The following is a 21,195-nucleotide window of genomic DNA, read 5'->3' as shown; positions in this document are numbered from 1 at the left end:
TTGTGTGTGTGTGTGTGTGCTAAGTACCCGAGAGAGACTGAAATCCAGTCTTATGTGGCTAGGCCGGGGTTAATAAAACTTCTATTGTCTTGATTGTCAAATGGTTGGCATTATATCTGCCTCAGGGGACAGCTCAGCTTTGTATTTTCACACACAAAGTACTACAATATCTATTTTTAGAATGAATGAATAACCTGGAAAGTCAAGGTATTCCAGGGTCTTTGACTCCCAGGGGAAGGAGTCTGAGTTCCAACCCCTTAGGCATGGGAAACAACATAACAGTCCCAACCCCCAGTCTACCTGTAAGGATCCTTCATCAAGATGCCCAAACCCTTAACTACTCGCTAATGGCCTCTATGTAAAAAAAGTAATATCTAAGATTAAAATGATATGCATGATAAAGGGCTCTCCAGGTAATAGTTATGAAGTAAATAGATTGAATTTAAACTTTTCCTCTGACCGTGAGGGTGTACGTATGTGTGTGTGTGTGTGTGTGTGTGTGTGTGTGTGTGTGTGTGTGCACATGTTTTCTTTGTGTGTTTGTGTGTGTGTGTGTTGAATTAGACACCTCCACCACATGTAGCCTCCGCACATTCCCATGTGCCCCCCCCCCCCCTTCGTCCCCTTAGTCACGCCAACTCACCTCCAAGGTAGTGTGGCAAAGTCTCCCTTCCTGCCCCAGGCTCGGTCAGAACCACTTGGTCGGACCCACTTCCCTGTATTCTTCTGTCAACTCTGGGGAAGAAGATAAAAAACAAAGACCTCCACTTCCTTCCTGCTTCCATGACTGTGTGGCCATGTGAAAGGCCACCCTTACGGGGCACCACTGTGACCACTCAACCCCACTTGACCCACCCCCTGGCTCCCAAAGCCCTATTGTCCCCCCCCCCCCACACACACACACACCCATCCCACTGTTATTATTCTTGCACAAAAAAAATACAATGAAAATAATAAGGAAAACTATTAAAACCAACAATCGTGTCCCGGCATTTCCTGAGGTTTGTGTGCTGAAATAAATAAAGCGGAGACAGAAATTGTTTCGATTGTTGGCTGGGGGTCACGTTGGAAAACTAGAGTCTGACAATGTTGTTGACAGCTTCCACTGTCCTGCCTATGACAGCCGTGGTTTTATTGTTCGGGCCATCGGCTCTGTTTACTGGACATGTTGGTGAGATACTGCCGTGGCCGTCTGGGTTTACTCTGTATTGTTTTCTGTGTATTGTCTGACTACTTCTGCGGTGGACATGGTCTGACTCCGGATCTGTTGCTAACATCGGCTGATCTGGTGTTTATTATTTGCAAGGCAAACCAAAAAGCCTCTGAACAAACAAACACAAACTCATATCACACACACATATTCACCATCAGGGCCTCTTGCGTTCACACACACACACACACACACACACACACACACACACACACACACACACACACACACACACACACACACACACACACACACTCCTATACAAACATGCATCAACTATGCACATATTAGCGGTGAGATTTTGCAGGTCATTTCTCTCCCTCTCTCCCTTACTCAGAGCAGCTCAATGTTATTCAGCCTCGACACTGAAGGGCATATGTCCCCTTAAACTATAAATAATTCAACAGCAAGACCTGAAAATGACAACATTTGCATGCCTTTATTTCTGAATTTGAAGTAGTCGTCTTTCAATTGTACAAACGGCACATTCATGTACATATTTTATAGCAATTTACGGAATTGTATAGAAATGAATGAATGCGGTGTAAGGATTTTTCCGAGAAAGGAAAGCATGCACTTGCATCCAATTTAAGTTTTTTGAGAATTGGCAAAAGTGTGTTTCATTTATTAGCATTTTTTACAAGTTCCGAGGTTGGTGTCAATACACCTCTGGAGTTTGCAAAGAATAGACGTTTCTCTCATTTTCATGAGGTCAATGATTTGTTTAATTGACTGAAGATTGAATCAGCTCTTTTTTGTGCTCAGTCGCACATTCCAATGACAATGGTTGGACAGGGGATCACATGTGAATAAGTAGTATGAATAATAATAATAATAATAATTCTTGACAATAACTTTCTTTGTAAATGTCTTGAATGCTGGACGAAACCTTGTAACATTGAAACATTGTAATTATCAGTGCTGAAGGATGTGATTTCCTTGCATATTGTGAAAATAGCAGTTCCAATCATAGTTAACAGGATATTACAGAATATATTATGCACTGGACAGGAGAGATACAGTAGAATGCGCTCATAAAGAAGAAGATAAAGTTGAAGGTAACTGTACATGTAGTAAGAGATTCGATTTTAACCCTTCTTTCTCTGCAGATTTGATCCTTTTGTCAATGAGTATCACCTTGGGCAAAGAAGAAGGTTTTATTCCATGTGTCAGATGAGTTGTGATGGTTATTCATGTCCTGCCTGCAACAGTTATCCCCATGGAGGTGTCCAATTATCCAGAAATATCTCGATGTGACCTTTGCCTACTTTCAGTCTCTTTGGATTAAAGACACATGTAAAATCCTTTTAACAGGATGAATCCACTTGCAAACTCGCAATGATAAGTTAAAAGCACAACACTAGAAAAATGAATGAACCCTCTGGAAAAGTAATGCGCTACTAGGATTGCAGTCATGAAGATCAAGACCTCCGTCTCTCTTATGTTTAATTCCTCTTTGGTCGACCTTCCAGAAGGGTCACAAATAATGTTCCGTGATTAATGAGTGCATGAGCTGCACGCAGTAGCGTTCCACCCCCGTCCGTGACTCGCCTCTGATGCCTAATCATCCAGTCTCTTATCGGGAAAGCGTTCAGAGGGGAATCACTGGGGCTTCAGTTCACTACAGAGACTCACCAGAATCCAATGTGTTACCATTTGAGTCCACAAAAAGAAAATAAAAAATTTACCCATTTCCCGGTCCAGTCGGGAGGCTGCGTGGTGTGTGCTTGTGGACTGAGCAAGAGGCATAGAGACCCGACCTGGCCTTTGGACCTTCCCCTCCATCCCCTCCCATCCATCCATCCATCCATCCATCCATCCATCCATCCATCCATCCAACCCTAAGGCCCACTCCCCAGCCCCCGGGCTAGCCCAGCAGGTCGCTGCGTTTGCTGCACCAGACCACCAGGGCGATCATGGCCAGCGTGAGGAAGACGGGCACCAGGATGAGCGCCAGCAGCTTCTCTTCGGGCGGGTCCAGCCACACCACCCGGTCGAGGCTGCAGTTGGAGAAGAAGTGCTTGTGGATGCGGATGATGTAGCCCTCCACCAAGGGGTTGGGCCAGTAGCAGTGGATTCGCACAGCCCCCTTCTCCGTGCATTGGGTGAACTCGTGGTACTGCCTGGGGGGGGGGGCACAGTGGGAGAGATGGGTTAGTATAGGTGATGCATTACAATTTCAGTGAAAGAAAAAAGGGTTTTTTCTGAGGTTATTCTGAATTTTTGTTTGCTATTTTTGGCTCTCGAGATGTGATGGTGTTATTTCAAAAAATATGTTTCACACATTCCTCGTCCCCCCTTACAACTTATTTTACAACGTTTTTGTGTTTTATTTTTTTGGAGTGCAGCCTCAAAATCATTCCCTGTTTTTTTAACAAATACCAAAGTCAATAATCAAACCAAAAATCGTTAGCGTATCTGATAGTGTTGGCAATTGACCCGGCCTTGGGCCATTCTTATATGCTTGCTATGGATTTTTGCATTAGCCTGCCAGGGTGGCGGATACTGAAACGCTTGCTCAGACAAAAAAGACTTCAGTGGTTTATTGATCTGTATCAGCCAAAATAAATAAATAACAGAGTGCACAAGCGTGTGTGTGTGTGTGTGTGTGTGTGTGTGTGTATGTGTGTGTGTGTGTGTGTGTTTGTTTGTCAGTGTGTGTGTGTGTGTGTGCGTCCCTTGTTTGTGCAATCATTTCCGGCTTAATGCCCCTGTTGCGCTGCTTGTCTAAAATGACAATCAGCTAACAGCACGTCGTTAATTTTATCCTCGGCTCAGCTCCTAGATTCTCTACTAATCCAACTCAACTTACTCCTTTTCTTAACACAAAGTTACACGATCGTATTGTAACTGATATCGGATCATATATTAAATGAACAGTAACTTCATAAAATAAATACAATCCAAGAAATATTGTGGAAACAAAACACATCACTGCACGCACACACACGCACACACACACACTTAAATATTACTAGTGACACTTTCAGTATCCTCCTTGACCTTTTCCAGGTCATTTCCTTCAGTCTGTCTAAATCACTCCCTCCCTACCTCCCTCCCTCCCTCATTCACCCACCCACTCACTCCCTTCTCCAGTACAGTAACATCGGTTGAGTGTTTAATTGTATTTACACAGTTGAGAAGCTAATGGAACACAGGGCACTTCAACCTGCATCTGGATGTGGTTAAAGCTCTTAATGTATGTGCGTCTCTGGGTCAGAGCATCAATATTTATGGGTTAGACATTGACCTCAGTCCCGATGCTGTTTTCAAAGAGACCTTTGCTTAAAGGTCGTTTTAATCAAATAAAGGCCCATTGGCTGGGATATACTGTATATAGGTGTATCTATAGGCAGTGCCGGCGCTCCGCACACACAGGTCACGCACTGCGCCTAGGGCACCAAGTGCCTGGGGGAGCACCAAAAAAAATAAATAATAATCATAATAACGCGATATATTTAAAATGAACATGTGTAAAACGTGTTAATAGATAAGCAATACAAAAGTAACATTTGCTTGAGAAAAAGATGCGTCTCCTGTGCGGCCCTCTCTCTCTCCCCTTGGTGCCCCCCTCCCCCACATCCCAGTGGTATGTTCGACATCATTCTCAAGTTCGGCAGACACCTGTGTTTGGACATTGCCTCGAAAAGGTATCAAGAGTCTGGGGCGGATTAGAGAAAGAAGAAGAGACATCGAGATGATGCACACACGTCGATGGCAGAATTTTTTTTAAATAAAAATTGCTAATTCTGTAACATTTAGTCCTTGTATGAATGTCTATGCTCATGCCAGGGTTAACGTTACTGTTAACGTCAAAAAACTAACGTTAGCTCCTATATTCTTTTAGCCATCAGAAGTCGTCAGCCAAGTACTAGCCAAGTTTACTTACATAGGCCTTCTGCATTTCAGGACGTTTATTTGGCGTTTGTTATGTAGCCTACGTTATGCTAGCATGTGTACTGTGAACCAACGAGTATACAATTGTGTACTGTAGTGGAAAAAGTAATGCTACAGATGATACTTTAAAGTAATGAGTTGATGAATGGAGAACGGCTCTTGGTAACTAGGGGTTGAGCACCGAAACTCGGTTCCAGTAGGGAACCGGTTCTGACGTAAACGGTTGTAATGAGATCGAATAAGAACGCACATTTCGGTGCCTCGTAACGATTTTTGATTTGCTCTGTTGTGTGGTGTGAACTTCTTACCATCACAAACCAGTTGAACAAGCTACTTCAATCAAGTTCCATGCAGCTTGATATTGTTGTTAGGCTCATTGACAGTGCCAAAAGTAACCTCACCAAATACAGACAGTCTGAGTTTGACGAGGCTGTGTCAACTGCTAAGGAACTCTGTGAGGCCCTGAATATAGAACCAGAGCTTAAGCAGAAAAGACTCACACGCAAAAAGGCAGTTTGCGTATGAAGCTGTTGAAGAGCCCTTCAATGATGCCCTTAAAAAGCTTGAGGTCACATTTTTCAATAGTGTTGTGGACTCTTCTTTAATGTCACTGCAGGAGAGGTTTGAGACCATGAATCAAGTCAAAGAAAAATGCTGCTTGATTTCAGCAAAGGTAAAAACATACCTGCGTTCATCGATGGGGCAGGAGCGTTTAAGTGGACTGGCCGTCATCAGCATCAATCGAGACGTGGCTCAGAAACTGTCATATGATGACCTGATTGCTGATATTGCAGCCAGGAAATGCAGACGTGTCCCTCTGTAGGCACTGTATTATTTTATATATTTAAATGTTTGGTGCTATTGTTGATGCACAATTAGTGTAGTCTTTTATCAAGATTTTAATTCCTCTTATTTATTTGCAAACATTACATGTTGAAGTTATTTTGGAAATAAAGAGAAACGTACTGACAATTACTGAATTGATGTCCATTTTTGGGGGGCACCACAATACATTTGTGCTTAGGGCACCCAAATGGCTAGCGCCGGCCCTGTCTATAGGGGTCTATATAGATACATGGACCCCAAATGGCTGTAACATGCAGTCCCAAAGAGAGTAGAGGAGTTCTGTTGAGATTGCATGGTTCCATCTGATGGAAACTTAAGAACATCAACAATCGTGGATTTTGGAAGATTTTTTTACCTCTGCAACCTCACTTTTGCGCAAACTCACTTGTTACTTTTTCAGCGCAGCCATCAAACATATTTGAAGACATCTCAAGAAACCCATCCACCCATATCTTAATCTAAAGCCAGAATTTATTTACTTAGACTTTTTTTTCGATTTTTCGAAGGAGAGCCATCCAAAATTCGCATTTGCAACAAAAATGACGCCTATCTTGCAAGAAAATGTTGTGTTGCTTGGGTACAATAAAAAAATATTGAAATGAAATGATTAAAAAGTTGTAGGAATATATCTTTGAATGCTTTTGTGTGTAAAAACTAGAGCTGTCAAGCGATTAAAATATTTAATCGTGATTAATCGCATTAATGTCATAGTTAACTCACGATTAATCGCAAATTCTTTTTCTATGCTAAATATCCCTTGATTTTTTTGTCCCATAATTCTTCTCATTTTAATTCTCTTATCAACATGGTGAAGTGCATCGGCTTGCCTTGTGCAAATGATTTTTTATTGATAACAACATTGGCATATACTGATCAAAACAGGACGATACAAAAAAGAGCCTATAGTGCAATTAAACGACTGCTTTGAACAAATGTCATTTGAACATAGCAGTCAGGCTACTGCTTCTTTGTTTTGAGCCAAAGAAAAAAAAAAAATCAATTACGTTAATCGCGCGTTATTTTTTTTAACGCCGTTAAAATTGGTTTGCGTTAACGCCGTTAATAACGCGTTTAACTGACAGCTCTAGTAAAAACCCAACACACAATTGTGTCTGGATGAAATAATTGTGTTTGGTGAATTGGGGAACTGGGCAAAACTCCCAGGTAATCATGCCAGGTGGGTTGATTGAATTCTGGCTCGATTTGCTTAATGTCCCCACTAATCGCTCTGGGCCTGCCTGCAGCGCAACGAAAGACAGGATGTCTCCATGGCTTGAAAACATACATTGTCACAATGATTGAGATGGAGAGAGAGAGCTAGACAAGAGACATAGAGACAGAGAGAGAGAGACAGATTGACAGACAGGGGGAGACAGCGAGAGAGGCACTGGAGAATAAGAAATGAGGGTACATAACGGCGTCTACAGAGATGTTCTCTAGTGTTGATCAACATAGAGGCTCTCTGGGAAATAACAGACTGTGGAAGCTATTTTCCCGATGGAATACAAGGCAGCAAACTGGTCTTCTTTAAATCATTATTTACATAATTTTGCATCATAAACAAAGGTGTATCATCAGTTGCAATGGATGGTGGGAATTCTATGCCTACCAGACACACAGATACACATACAGACACAATTCATGATTGCATACAAATGCGGGCCAAAAGCTAGATATGGGCACACAGAAATATGATGTGTGCCCGTAAGGAATAGGAATAGAAGTAAAATGTGGAATGTTTCATTGATGAAGCATCTAAAATGTAAAATAAGTTTTCTCCTATCAACCCCAAACCATGTTCCCCATGTTCATCTGTCAATAGCCCCAATCTTAAAATGATAATTGGCTATTTGAGTGTACATTAGCATCTTCTGGAATAGACTGTAATGACTTTAAAAGCACATCTGCTGCTGAGCCGCAGTCGAGGTGCTTTCCGGACAGACTGAGATTTCCGGCGAATAAGACCACTTAAAGGCACCCAGTGCAACTTTCGAGGCTTAATAAACAATAAACATTCAATTTCTAGTCTTTTTTACACGTAGTAAGTTTCAATAACTCCATACCATTACATACCGACATTTAAGCAGCAAAGATGAGACGTCGTTGTGTGGTGAGAACTGATACAAAATCGATAACAACAACAATGCCGCCATTTTCTTTATTTTTTGTAACCTACAATAAATAAAGCAGGCTTCCAGTCAATGGAAAAATGGCTTCTCCCCACCGGCGATTGTTGTTGTTTACGATTTTCTATCAGTTCTCACCACACAACGACGTCTCATCTTCGCTCCTCATTTAAAAACACCCACTCAATGCACTTCATTGGTCATAACAATTGACCCAACCGGTCAAAGCTCACACAAATATTGAGATCATTCACTCTCTCACCCTCTCTCGGTTTAAAAAAATAAATGAATGTTGTCCTCACATACCTCATTCTAGCAAAAAAATTCTCTCTCTCTCTCTCTCTCTCTCTCTCTCTCTCTCTCTCTCTCTCTCTCTCTCTCTCTCTCTCTCTCTCTCTCTCTCTCTCTCTCTCTCTCTCTCTCTCTCTCTCTCTCCCTCCCTCCCTCCTTTGCTCTGTCCTCTGCTCATCACCAAGCAGACTCTCCAGTGACTCGCCCACGCAAAATGTGCACACAACACCCCATCTGCTGATATACACCGCAGCGTTGGGTAATTCAGATATCAAAACACTTACAAATGGAGGCACGTACCAGTCTGAGGAAGTCACTGAATTTAGGGCAGAAGGAGGAAGTTCTGTCTCTCATTTTCTCTTTCACTCTCATGATGTTTTTTAATTTGGAAATACATTTGGTTTTATGTATCTACATCAATATTGTTGGGCTGTTTTGTCGAATAGGGTTGAGCAGCTTGAGTTAATTATTCTTCGGGAGTGACTCGAACAACGTTATTAAATATTGACGACTACTTCTCAGTGAGACGTACGACAACATGTAATTGAAGATAATGTTAACTGAAACTAATGCAAATCTGTCCCTGCTTAATTCATACTCATCCCAATCCTTAGGATCCATAGGGAATACCCAGACAGAGAGCGATTCGAGTTCCTAACATATGTATATTATTATATATTATAAAGTCTAAGCATGCAATACAGGATCAGGGTACAGAACACCCGGATATCATGTCAACGTGGTAAGAGTGCAACAAACAGACACACATCTTTCACACTCGGACATCCGCATACTCCATCAGTCCATCTACATCCCCTTTCTACATCAAGATCACACTTACAAGGACAGTGTGCTCAAGCACAAGAAAAAACAAAGTCATCGCTCTGCACAGCACTGTGACTCAAACAAAAGTTATCCATCAAATATCTAGCGTTCTCTCCTATTTACATTGGTAGCCTTTTGCAGTAAGAACACACTGTGTGGTTCTCAAAGAGAGGAACGGCATCTAAACGGTTCAGGGTTTACCATAATTTTACCCCCTACAAATAAAAAAGGCTGAGTTTGAGACAAACACTCATGTAACTTCTTCCTTTTAAACAAGCAACCACGGCGCCCACCAACCACTAGTGTTGTTTTGATTCGGTGAGTGTTTTTGCGGTTATGTTTTTTTTCATCACTCTTGTCTCAACTACCATCGACTACTTGTCCGCCTCCCCCGCTCTCTGCTGCCGAGCAACTCCGACTCAACGTAATTAAGAAAAAAGGAGAAGAGAGGCTGGCAGGGGGAAGCGAGAATAGAGATAAATAAAGACAGAGACAGAGAGTGTGAGAAAGAGTCAGAAAAGAAGGCGGGAAAGAATAGAGAGGTAGAGAGAGAGAGAGAGAGAGAGAGAGACGAGTGAGAGGAAGAGCAGCAGAGTGATTCGGAATCATCGCTGCGAATTTGAATTTGGCAGAGAGAGATTGAGAGCGTGTAAAGAGAGTGGATGAATTGCTTTGGTGTAACTTTACACCGATTCTTATTGAACTCTGTGCTTCCTGAACATGAAAAAGGAACTCGGGGCCTCCTGTTTTGCTCCCAGGACAGAGATAAGGGAGACGGGGCGAGAGGGTTTCTGACAGCATCCCCGCCGTTGATCTCAGGAACAAACTTCCGTTCGTGCTAATGTTGCACAGTGGCGCCTGTCAGTCCCTTAGAGTGTGGTACAAATTAAAATCTGTGGATTGGAGGGAAGATAATGCTGAATATAGAAAACCCCGGTGCTGTCAGATGGCACAGGATCCCCATAACTCATCACAAGTGCTGAGAGCAGGTGTGAGGTTGTTTTCTGTGTTCCTTTAAACAATAACTTAAAAAAATTCCATGCTGCCATCAATTGTGCTGGCAGAACACTGTGTCCTGCCCACCAAATGGCAGAGCAGTGTTTTAGTCATCTTAGTAAACCGAGGGTTTGCTTTTAATCTCTTCCTTCTAAGAGGAAGCTTGTTGAGATTGAAACTGCGCTTAAGGCAAGGCAACTTTATTTAAATACCACTTTCCATACACAAGGCAGACTCAAAGCGCTTCACATACAAACATTGTCATACAATAAAATGAAATAATAAGATAAGATCTAGAGGATGAAGATTTAGCAAAAACCTAAAGCAAACATACAATAAGTTGAAGTAATAAAACAAAGGCAAAGCAAAAATTATTAAAAAAAAAAAAGTTTAGCAGAAGGCTAAATCAAACGTAAAAGGTTAAGGGACAGGGTTCACAAAAACAAGCAGGCCGGCCTGCGGAGCCCACAGTGCAGGTCCCCAGTGCCCTTCACCACCACATACCTGATGAAGTGCGTGAGGTTGCAAAGGTTCTTGGGAGCGATGTGCCCCATGTCCTGTTTGAAGCGCTCCCCGCAGATCTCCGTCTGACTCAGCAGATGGGTCTCATTGCAGAGTGCCATTTTGGGCCGGGGGGGGGTGGGCACCAGGTTGAACGTATCCCCCTCTGGAGAGACCGCCGGGGGGAGACAGAGAGAGAGAGAGAGAGAGAGAGAGAGAGAGGGAGTATCATGAGGCTGCTTGACGGATGGATGGACAGGTATGTCTCTTAGTTAACGGAGTGAGTAGCTGTTTGGAAACCGTGAGGGAATAGTAATGCATGCATATAGGGTTATGGATTGATGCAAGGGTGGAGTGAGGGGTGGAATGAGTTATGGATCGATGGAGGGATGCAGAGATGAAAGGGGTTATGATAAATGGCTGGTTGGTTCGATGAAAGAGGTAATGGCTGGATAGATTGGGTAAATGGATCGAAGGTAAACGGATGGATGGATGAATTTGATTAAAGGACAATTCCGGTATTTTGAACATTGAGCCCCCTTTCTGGTTTGTTTAGGCTGAAATAGAGTGGGTGACACCGAAATTTTAACTATTAGTCCTTTCTCGGGTATTTGGCTCATTTTGAATCGCTCCTGCCTCCTTCACAATGGTTGTCTATGTGCATACACCAACCTGTCATCCCAGCAACCCTAAACGTTCGTTTTCGAAAATGTGCAAGTAACCGAGTGGTTAGTGGCATTTGTGAAGTTTAAAAAAAAATTATCGGCGCAATATATGGTTTATATCCGTGTTAGTTGCTAATTGGAACTATTTTTTCAGATACCTCACAACCGCATATAAACTTCCGCTCGCTGTGTAACCAGCTGTGTAACCATGGTTACACAGCTGGTTACACAGTTCGACCACCTGTTGACGACAATATTCCAGAGGAAGAAGAAGCATAATAATAATATATATAGGTCTATATGTATATATATATATATATATAACTAATATAATATATAATAATAATAAGAAGAAGACGTTCAACTTCATTTTCTGTCGAGTTCAAAACCAAGGCATCAGCTGTGGTTACCGTGCAGTCGATTATGGGAAGAATTTGTGCGGTCAGAAACTGCGGGAAGATCTCTAGAAAAAGGAGTTGTCATCGGCTTCCTCTCAACACACCTAAAAGTCATAGAGTCAGAAAGTTGTGGCTTTCATTCCTCGGGTTCGACATAAACACCCCAGTAAATGTACTTCGGGAAGCCGACCATCGCGTTTGCGCCTTTCACTTTCGGCCTGAGGACTACCTGAAATCAACAAGTCATCGAAAGAAGTGTCCGAAGAGACTGCATCTGAAAAGGGCAGCTGTACCGACGCTTTGTGGACCAACGCTAGACGAAAAAGACCTCGGGGTAAGCTAGATCATGTACAACGTTATGTTTATGATTAGTTTAGGTTGAACATCTGACTAGAACTGAAGGTTACACGGACCAAAACAGCGAGTTCGTTGTTGCTGCTTGATGTTTTTGACGATGATTCTGAAGTTAGTCTATAGGCCTACTAGTATTTTGACCTAGAATAGCGTTTTTAAAATGTTTTTTTGATCGTAACGTCTCCTAAAGAGAGCTGATGGGGTATCCACAGAGGTTAGATCAGACATGGGCATCATACGGCCGTGATTTTGGCCGTGATATATAATATATAGATATCTATAGCCCATATTATATATCTTATATTATTATATATGCGACCATGCATAACATAATCGCTTGAACCACCGTTCAAATGGCAGTCTGAGCCATAACAACAATATTTGTGTCAGTAATGTTGATGAGATGTTGTGTTTTGCAACTTGTTACAGGCTGTTGGCGGTGTGGTGGACCAGCCTTCTACCTCCAGCATATCCTTGGTCCTCACCAGTCCACAGCCACGGCCTCACCAATCCAATAAATCCCCAAGGAAGTCCTTATCTGGCAGTTACCTTGCTTTCCCTGTGATCAGGGAGAGGCTCTCACTATCTGTAAGTTATATTGTTACTATATTGTTACCTTACTTGTGGTGATACAATGTTTATTAGGTGAGTGCTGCATGCAGCGCTCAACTATTGTATCTTCTTTCTTTCTTTCTTTCTTTCTTTCTTTCTTTCTTTCTTTCTTTCTTTCTTTCTTTCTTTCTTTCTTTCTTTCTTTCTTTCTTTCTTTCACACACACACACACACACACACACACACACACTTATTTTACATTTCTGCATTTTTAGCAATGCTTTGCGCTTTTCATTCAGCTGTCACTCTATTTGTTTTCAACCATTTCCATTTTCTCAAATGTTTACATTGTTTACTCCATTTAGACTTTTGAACTTTTGTTCAAACCCCATCACTTGATTTAAGACATACGTTTCTTTATGTCTTAAATAATCTATGTGGCTTTATTAAAACATATTTTCAACCTCACTTTGCACTACAGCACATTTTCTGCAGGAAATGCATTTTCTAGTTATCACTATAATTGTAAGTATTCCTTTGCTTCACTTTTCAACAGCCAGATGATTGTGAAACTGAGATGCTTCAAATGGACACAAGCATTTCCTCAGTCATTGAGGATGACCCAAAAGACATGAGCTTCAGCCTCAGTCAACAGTCAAGTTCAAGTGAAACCTCCAGTTCAAGTGCCTCAGAAGAGCAAGGGGAGTGGGATGAAAGAAAATGGATTGTGAACGAGTCTAGCATCATGCAACTGTTTAGAACATGCCATATATGTGCCGCACAAATCACTGATAAAAAAGTGACAACTACAGGCAGCCAACTAAAGATTGAATGGACATGTTTGAATAATCATCATGGCAAGTGGGCATCATGTCCTGATGCAAGAGGAATGGCACAGAATAACTTGCTTGTTTCTGCTGCTACGCTTTTCTCTGGAACAACTTTCACTGAAGTACACGAGTGGGCCAGCATCCTAAACTTGCAACTCTTGAAGAAATCGCAGTACTACTCCATCCAATCCGACTACCTTATTCCAGTAGTACACTTTGCATACAAGGATCATCATGAGAATCTCATTAGGCGACTTATTAGACAAAAGGCTGAAGGCGAGTCCATAGAGCTGTGTGGAGATGCCAGGTCTGACTCACCAGGTGAGTGTGTTTTTTTTCTTTAATACAATAACATGGAGGTATGGATTGTAAGACTGTTGGAAATGTTTTCCTCTGGATAGTAAGGAGGACTCACATGTTGTCACGCTATTACATTCTACAGGCTACAGCTGCAAGTATTCCACCTATTCGTTTCAGCTTCTATCCAGTAATGAGATCATTCACTTTCAACTACTACAGGTAAAACTAAAATGCTGCTTGTCCGATTTGTGAAACTATACTCTGGGTGACAGAGTATAGATAAAGCATTATTCAGTGGGTGTATTGTATTTGTTTTTTTGCTATTGCTAATTCATTCATTTCTATTCTCTTTCGTCAATAGGTAACGGAAGCTAGCAGTTCAGTTGCCATGGAGTCCCAAGGCTGTAGGAGGGGCCTCAACCATCTCATTTTCAATGAAGGAGTAGATATAGACCTCATCACTACAGACCGGGCCACATCAGTTCGGAAAATAATGAGGGAGGAATTCCAGAATGTTCACCATGAATTTGATCCTTGGCATGTATCAAAAGGTAAATAGTTGTATCAAAACAATGTAAATTGTGATTGACTCAATGACTCATCAAATCATAACCTGATAGACCTTCCATGTATCAAGACCACATATCTTGTACTGTGAAGGAGAACCTTCACATTTGGCTCACCCACATTTGTGGTAATGTGTTTCATTACTATTACACAGGCATAAAGAAAAAACTGGTAGCACTCGCCAACAAAAAGGAAAATCAGGTCCTGCAGGGCTGGATTCGGGCGATCCTCAATCACTTTTGGTTCTCATGCTCATCTTGTGGTGAGAGTGCTGAGGTAATAACCCCAATGCATAAAGAATGTATAAAGATTGCACTGAAATCCCGTCAGAAGATTATCAAATAGTCTTGAAATGTAATATATTCTGTAGGAACTGAAGCGACGGTGGACCTCAGTCCTCCACCACATCTGTGGGGAGCACACATGGGAGCAAGATGGAAGAAAGTGGGCATGCCCTCACCCTGCTCTCAACCCAGATCAGCAAAGGACAAAGCGATGGCTCCAGCCAGAGTCTCAAGTGTTCAAGTCTTTACGGAATATTGTTGAAGATAAAAGACTTCTGAAAGACCTTGAGCAGATGACTCGCTTCAAACATACAGGTATATAGCATTATGAAACAGATCTATGCAACTTTTCAACCTATGTAGTCACTCTCTCAATGTCTAATGAAACACTTTAATTTACAGGATCTTTGGAAGTGTACCACAACGTTATGCTAAAATATCTGCCGAAACGACTGCATTTTCGGTACGACACCATGGTAGCCCGAACACAACTAGCCATCCTGGACAACAATTACAATGTCGGCCGACAGCAGACAGAGACTTCAGAAGGTATTGAGATTTCATAAGTAAGCCCCTAAATGTGTTTGTCACAACTTGGCTAAGAAATAATGTTCTCTGTGTAGGACTTCCAAGATACAGTATGGTGTTCCCAAAACAGAGCAAGGAATGGGTAGCCAAGAAGATCTATGAGCCTACTAGTCAGTACTTCACACAACACCTTGTGAAACTCGTGTTGGAGAGAAGGGAGGAAAGAACACCGGAAGACATTCCACATGTCCAGCGGCCTGCAAACATTGCCACTAAGGAGAGACCCCCCAAGGAAGATTTAATCAGGAAACATCAATCCAGATTCCCTCGCCACACTGATGTTTGAAAAACCAAGGATCCAGATTGTAAATTTGTTTATATGTCAGAATCAGAATCACTTTTATTACCCCTTATTGTACAGTAGGCTACACAAGAGCAAAAGTATTAGGCTTGGTTCCTCAGCATAAAGAGTGAAGTGTAGGGTGTTCAAGTGGTAGTGTTGTAAATGTGTTTGTAAATACAGTCGGCCTATGTCTACCTTTACCCATTAGGAAAACATGTTTAGGCCTACAGACACTAGTGCACTTTCTAAATAAAACTGCAACGATTTTTGAACAAAAGTTTTTTTATTGAGAAGAAATTAAAAAGTAAACGCAATGCAGTTAGGTAGGAACAGAAGGTAGGAACAGAAGGGTAAGATATACATTGGAATAAGAATAAAAATAATGAATTCAGAATAATTCCTCTATCTCACTGGGTTTAAACCCAGCATACTGTCCAGTGGGGGATGGGAACGCATTCCTAACAGCCCACACCACGCAACTGGGTAATGCAAGGCGATTTCCTCGTCCCAGTGGTTGACCTTTGAGGGCCCACTCCAGAATGACTCGATAAGCCACAAGTCGGTATTGACTGAGGGTAACAAAACATGGATAGAGCAAAGACTGGGTCAGTAACTACTAGTAATGAGACGGTGGCACCGTTTTCAAAAACATTATAGTCGAGATACATGCGAATTATACAAATTGGCATCTGAATATGAAATACATTACATCAATGTAGCTTACCTATCTGACAGTTGGCCATTCGGTCCTTCGGGTGTGGGGCGTTTCTTCCAGTTAATTTTAGGGACCCAGAAGAAAGTCTCCAGCACGGTTTTATTTAGGAGATGGCGCACTTCATTTAGAGAGATGCAGGGCGACACAGTCTCGTCGACCGAGACATTGAGGTTGGCCATACCAGCTGTGACGACAAGGTCCCACTCCGTGCAGCACCTACTTTCGTGCTCCGTCGGCATCTGCCTGCACTTCCCACAGGCACACCACCAATTTCCCGCGATCCTGGGGACCGCTTCAGCCGGAGCTTCAGGCGCCTCCGTAGCCCTGGCCTCCATCTCCCGTAGCTCCTCTTGGGTGTATTCTGGTTCATACAGATATCCTCTGCCGTCAAACTCAAAATCGAGTGCGTCCTCCAGAAGCCACCTTTCATATTCCATTTTCAATGATTTTCCCTAATCCGAGGTGCTCAAGTCACGGTACAAGATTTCAAACCAACGTAAACAGCCCACCTTTCCGGTTCGGCGGAGTAATATCAACGAGCAGTAATGAGTCTTCCAACTGAAATCAACTGGCGATAAATGTGCAATAAAACACGACAGAAACCATATATTGCGCCGATAATTTTTTTTTAAACTTCACAAATGCCACTAACCACTCGGTTACTTGCACATTTTCGAAAACGAACGTTTAGGGTTGCTGGGATGACAGGTTGGTGTATGCACATAGACAACCATTGTGAAGGAGGCAGGAGCGATTCAAAATGAGCCAAATACCCGAGAAAGGACTAATAGTTAAAATTTCGGTGTCACCCACTCTATTTCAGCCTAAACAAACCAGAAAGGGGGCTCAATGTTCAAAATACCGGAATTGTCCTTTAATGATGAACGCATGTTGTATGGACGGATGGATGTTTGGATTAATGGGTGGATGGAAATGCTGGAAAGTGGCGGAAGGTAATCCTGATGGAGATGGACAGGCAGTCATGTGGCTTCATGCAGCATGTGATGGCTCAAAGGGAAACCGATTCTCACTTGTTAAGGCCCCCGTCATCCAGGCGTTTACTGTAAAGAGAACATAACAAGTGTTATAAGCCTGTGCTAATTAATAGGTGAACAGCCTTATCCGAAACAGAGAAACAGCCTCTGTCCTTATGAAACATTGAGCAATCATGAATCGCAGATGTGATTGGTCAGCTGCATGGGTGCAGCTATATGAGGAGAGCATGGTGGTAAGGGAATAGAAGGATACAGCAGTACATCTTTTCCCTCTGGGCTCTCTCTCTATTTCCTTTGGTGTTCTCATAAAAGGAATTAATAGTTGGGTCTCTGGGAATGAAACGTCTGCAGACAGCAACAGCAGGAAATTGTTCATCACCTGCGAACTCTGAACAGGCATGATGGTGTACTGAGTGACGCACACACACACACGCACACACACACACCCCCAAACAACACACACACACACACACACACAACACACATTTCCTTTAGTTCTGATCTCACAAGATGTCCCTGAAGTCTTTCTCTGACCTCAGGCAATTCATTCACTGTATGACATCAGGGTCCTTGACAGCTTCTCAGATTAACCCCAGTGGAGAGTGTTACAAAATGTTGGCGAACCAAGACGTCTTAAATGCATTTTGAAAGATTCCCATTTCATTCAGAAGAAGGGAACTTATTCAAATCATGCCCCTGGGGCCAGATGCCAAGTTTGCTCAGCTAAATTGAGTAGCATCCTGTTTGAGGATATAGGGAGTGTGGAGCAGGGTCCATAGATCCACACGGCAGGTTGCGATAGGAGAGCGGCTTCCGATATTCCCCGAGGTCAACCATCTCCAAGTTCACTTTTTGTAAATTAAAATAGATTGAAATTTACAAAATGTGGCATCATGGCAATTAAGTAATGTGCTGGCTGAGGAGAGCATTTGGGTCAGAGGATTTTCAATAGGATTTGGTTTTCCCATGGTGACTGAAAAGGGAATCTACCTGTCCAACTAACGCTGCATAGAACTCTAAAAACAAACCCTTGTGCTGATAAATTGATAATCTTTCCATATCTAACACATGGGCCATTTAATCGAGTATCTGAATATTGTATCGGTGTTAGCAAGGAAATAGCCTGATTACTGAAACTCTTTGGTGTCCCTCGATCATGTGTTCCTGTGCTGCCCTGCCTTTATAACTCATCGTGTGCAATGTGTAGCCTACATTTATGACAGAATTCAGCCTGAGGGGTATTGAGTAATATTTCTTTCCAGAGATTATTTATTCTTCCGCTAGGACTAAAGCCACTGCCTTAACTCCATGTGAACATTGAGGCAGCAACAAGAGTTCTTACTATTTTGCCAGCCAGGACTTTGAGATAAACAACCCATCAATCATGCCGTACAGTTTAGCCGTGGGTCTCAAGACAAGCTAAAAGCAAGTAGAAAACATGGGATTGAGCTTAACGTTTATAGATACTAGTTTTGCGGTCGCTATATCAACAACATATCAGATGATATTATTTCTGAAAAGAAAAAAGGGACATATCTATGTTTGACCCTTTCTTATAATGGTAATTGTAGTGCTGCAGTAAAATATCAAGCAATTAAGTTCATGATTTGTCACAACCCCCAAGAGCAGTGTAAGCGGTTGTGTCAGCTTCGATATTGTTTTCATTCGTCCTTCATGAACGCACTGCTTTGTTCATGAATAAATGCATGAAAATCTGTCTTCGGTGCCCACCCACATGATGATGTAAATATGAGCCTTGAATATTCGGCCTGTTCATCATAATGTAAATCCAACTTATATCCCTCTCTCCTCCTCCTCATAATACTACAACATGCTCTCTTATTTTACTGTGAGTCACATGAAGTGTGATGACTTCTTCGATACAATTGCCTGCGCGGGCTTGAAACTACGCTAAGTCCCCCACAATGAGGCTGGCAATGACTCTCCGTGATCAAGGAGCCGATTGGCTGAGCCGCTGGCGGTCCCGGATCTAGTCCTCGCTGGGTGTTTCATTCATTCATCGAAAGGCGGACGTATAGGAGGCGGACGGGGTAGCCGATGTATCAGCATGTATGTGGATGTTCTTCTGTTAAACCCATACAGGGATTACCATGTTTCAGTTTTTTACGTGATATAGGTGCCATGGAATTAAGTTGGGTAGGTAGGGAGAGAGGGGTGGAGGATGAGAGATGTAGAGTGTGTTTCGGTAGCTGTCTTAAAAGATGAATATGATCCAAAGATGGATTTTCGTGTATTGAGCCGAAATGTCTGCCGACTATCTTTTGGTATTTTTGAGCAACATGTCAACCCCTGCCTGCTCCTAGATATCTTAATAACCTGAGAGTAACTTAAAAAACAAAACTAAAACGTCTGTGTCTTTTTTCTGTGTTATAGAACACTTAAAATAAAGAGGAGGAATTCTAAATCCATCCAAATCTTGTTTGAACATATAAAACATGCTTTTCCCAACTTCTAAGCATATTATAGAGCACCAGTGAATCGTTTGTTATACATTTAAGCTCTGTTGTGACATTGTTGGAGAGATAAAAACAGTTGAGGCCCCGTGGATGATGAAAGGGGCCTCAGATCCCTCTTCAAACTGTCCTAGTTACATCATATAGTTTCCTTCGACAGCCTCCAACTGATTTGGTATTCCCCCTACCGTGTTTCCGGTTGAGAAATCTGAGGCTGTTTTAGCTGACTACCGACACAAATGAGTTTGAATGGAACCTGTGGATTAGCGTGAAGAAAACCTAGAAATAATGGCCACGTGAATAGGCTCATTGTGATGCTTAGCACTACACTGCGTAGGAGAGATAGTGAGGGAGCTGGGCGGGAGCGAGTGTGGTTTGGATCGAGTGCCGGTGTGTGACGGCAATGGGGGTGTGGTTTTATGTGTTTTAATGTGTTCACATTGATAGATCATAAAATCTTTCTAGGTGAATGGAAAGTGCTTAGAAGCTGAGGATTATTCTTTACCCGAGGCTTAACAGTAGGAGGGCCAAGTGGAGATATACGTACTCTAAATGAGGTAAAATCAGGTCAGTATTTTTATTGAATAATACCCAAGAGGGAACATGCATACTAGCAGGTATTCATGAGGTGAACTGCTACACGGCCCTGAGTTTTTCCCAATTGCAAAGTAGGAACAGTCTCCAATATTTCTTCTAATGTTAGAATAAAATCTCCATTAGTCTCGAGGCCTCTGCTGAATAATCGCTTGTCACTTCATAAAATGCTGCAAAAACCTTATTGATGCCAATACTATCCAATCCAAACAGCGACATCTTTAACAGAGGAGATATTCTGGGAATCAGTGTTTTCTCTTTACCAAGTTAGCCAAATACTTGCAACGTGTGTTACCAAATTCATATAGCCTTGGCTTCGCAAATCGTATAGTCTTCTTCGCCTTTTGAGTGAGTGAGAATTAGGTGTTGTTATTGTGGCTCGAGTGGCTTGTTGATTCGACTCAGTTGGGTTCTGCTTATACTTCATTTCATATTCAGATTCAAGCTCCTGTTGTTTTTCTTGACACTCAGTTTTAAATGAAGCAACACAATCTGGATCCTTTAACGGATGTGTATTAAATCGCAATCTCTTAGAGTGCTGTGGGGCCTCCCCTTGGAACTCCCCAACAGGAGCATGATCCGATATTTGTAATACTCCCAATATAACACAAGAGAAAACAGTGTACCTCATTGTTTTCGGGGAAACATAAAGTCTATTCTAGAGCTTTTTTATGAACCTCTGAGAAAAATGGGATTGCTTTGTCGTTAGAAAGTAATGTTTGCCAGAGATTCCGATAGCCAAGCTCTTCACATAGAGTGATTGTTGTTGACGCCCGTTCAGTGGGATTTGTTTCTTTCGCCAGGTCATTTGTCTACGTGAGGGTGTGATATGCAATTGAAGTCCCTGCCAGCAATTGACAGAGCTAACTCTGTTGACTCTGAAAATGTCTTTGTTATAAGATCA

The 21,195-nt window shown here is 42.2% G+C and overlaps 3 protein-coding genes and 1 long non-coding RNA gene across 4 annotated transcripts in view; 2 read left to right on the top strand and 2 right to left on the bottom strand.

The window, feature by feature from the left end:
• The window catches only part of LOC132452695 (uncharacterized), a 75,553-nt gene that overhangs the window by 46,736 nt on the left and 7,622 nt on the right, over positions 1-21,195 (top strand). The window lies entirely within an intron of this gene.
• The window catches only part of LOC132452694 (receptor activity-modifying protein 3-like), a 28,247-nt gene continuing 8,682 nt past the window's right edge, over positions 1,631-21,195 (bottom strand). Inside the window, exons 2-4 of the mRNA XM_060045430.1 lie at positions 17,260-17,289; positions 10,696-10,858; positions 1,631-3,333 (exon numbers count right to left, since the gene is read on the bottom strand). Coding sequence (XP_059901413.1) covers positions 3,078-3,333; positions 10,696-10,858; positions 17,260-17,289 — 449 coding nt within the window. The 3' untranslated portion in view covers positions 1,631-3,077. The remainder of the gene's footprint in view (positions 3,334-10,695; positions 10,859-17,259; positions 17,290-21,195) is intronic.
• Positions 11,339-17,025, top strand: LOC132452691 (uncharacterized). The gene is made up of 9 exons (XM_060045426.1): positions 11,339-12,089; positions 12,539-12,697; positions 13,218-13,812; positions 13,934-14,010; positions 14,153-14,342; positions 14,513-14,634; positions 14,729-14,957; positions 15,045-15,191; positions 15,266-17,025. The coding sequence occupies exons 1-9, from the start codon at positions 11,781-11,783 to the stop codon at positions 15,514-15,516; spliced, it is 2,079 nt and encodes a 692-aa protein (XP_059901409.1). The 5' UTR covers positions 11,339-11,780; the 3' UTR covers positions 15,517-17,025.
• On the bottom strand, positions 15,778-16,665 carry LOC132452693 (P2X purinoceptor 7-like). Its single transcript, XM_060045428.1, has 2 exons — positions 16,238-16,665; positions 15,778-16,082 (listed from the first exon to the last, which is right to left on the bottom strand). Exons 1-2 carry the CDS (start codon positions 16,663-16,665, stop codon positions 15,902-15,904), a joined length of 609 nt encoding a protein of 202 aa, XP_059901411.1. The 3' UTR covers positions 15,778-15,901.

Source organism: Gadus macrocephalus, chromosome 23 (genome assembly GCF_031168955.1).
Source record: "Gadus macrocephalus chromosome 23, ASM3116895v1".
NCBI lineage: Eukaryota > Metazoa > Chordata > Actinopteri > Gadiformes > Gadidae > Gadus > Gadus macrocephalus.
Note: the sequence above shows the minus strand (reverse complement) of the source record. Positions and strands in the feature narration are given on the sequence as shown.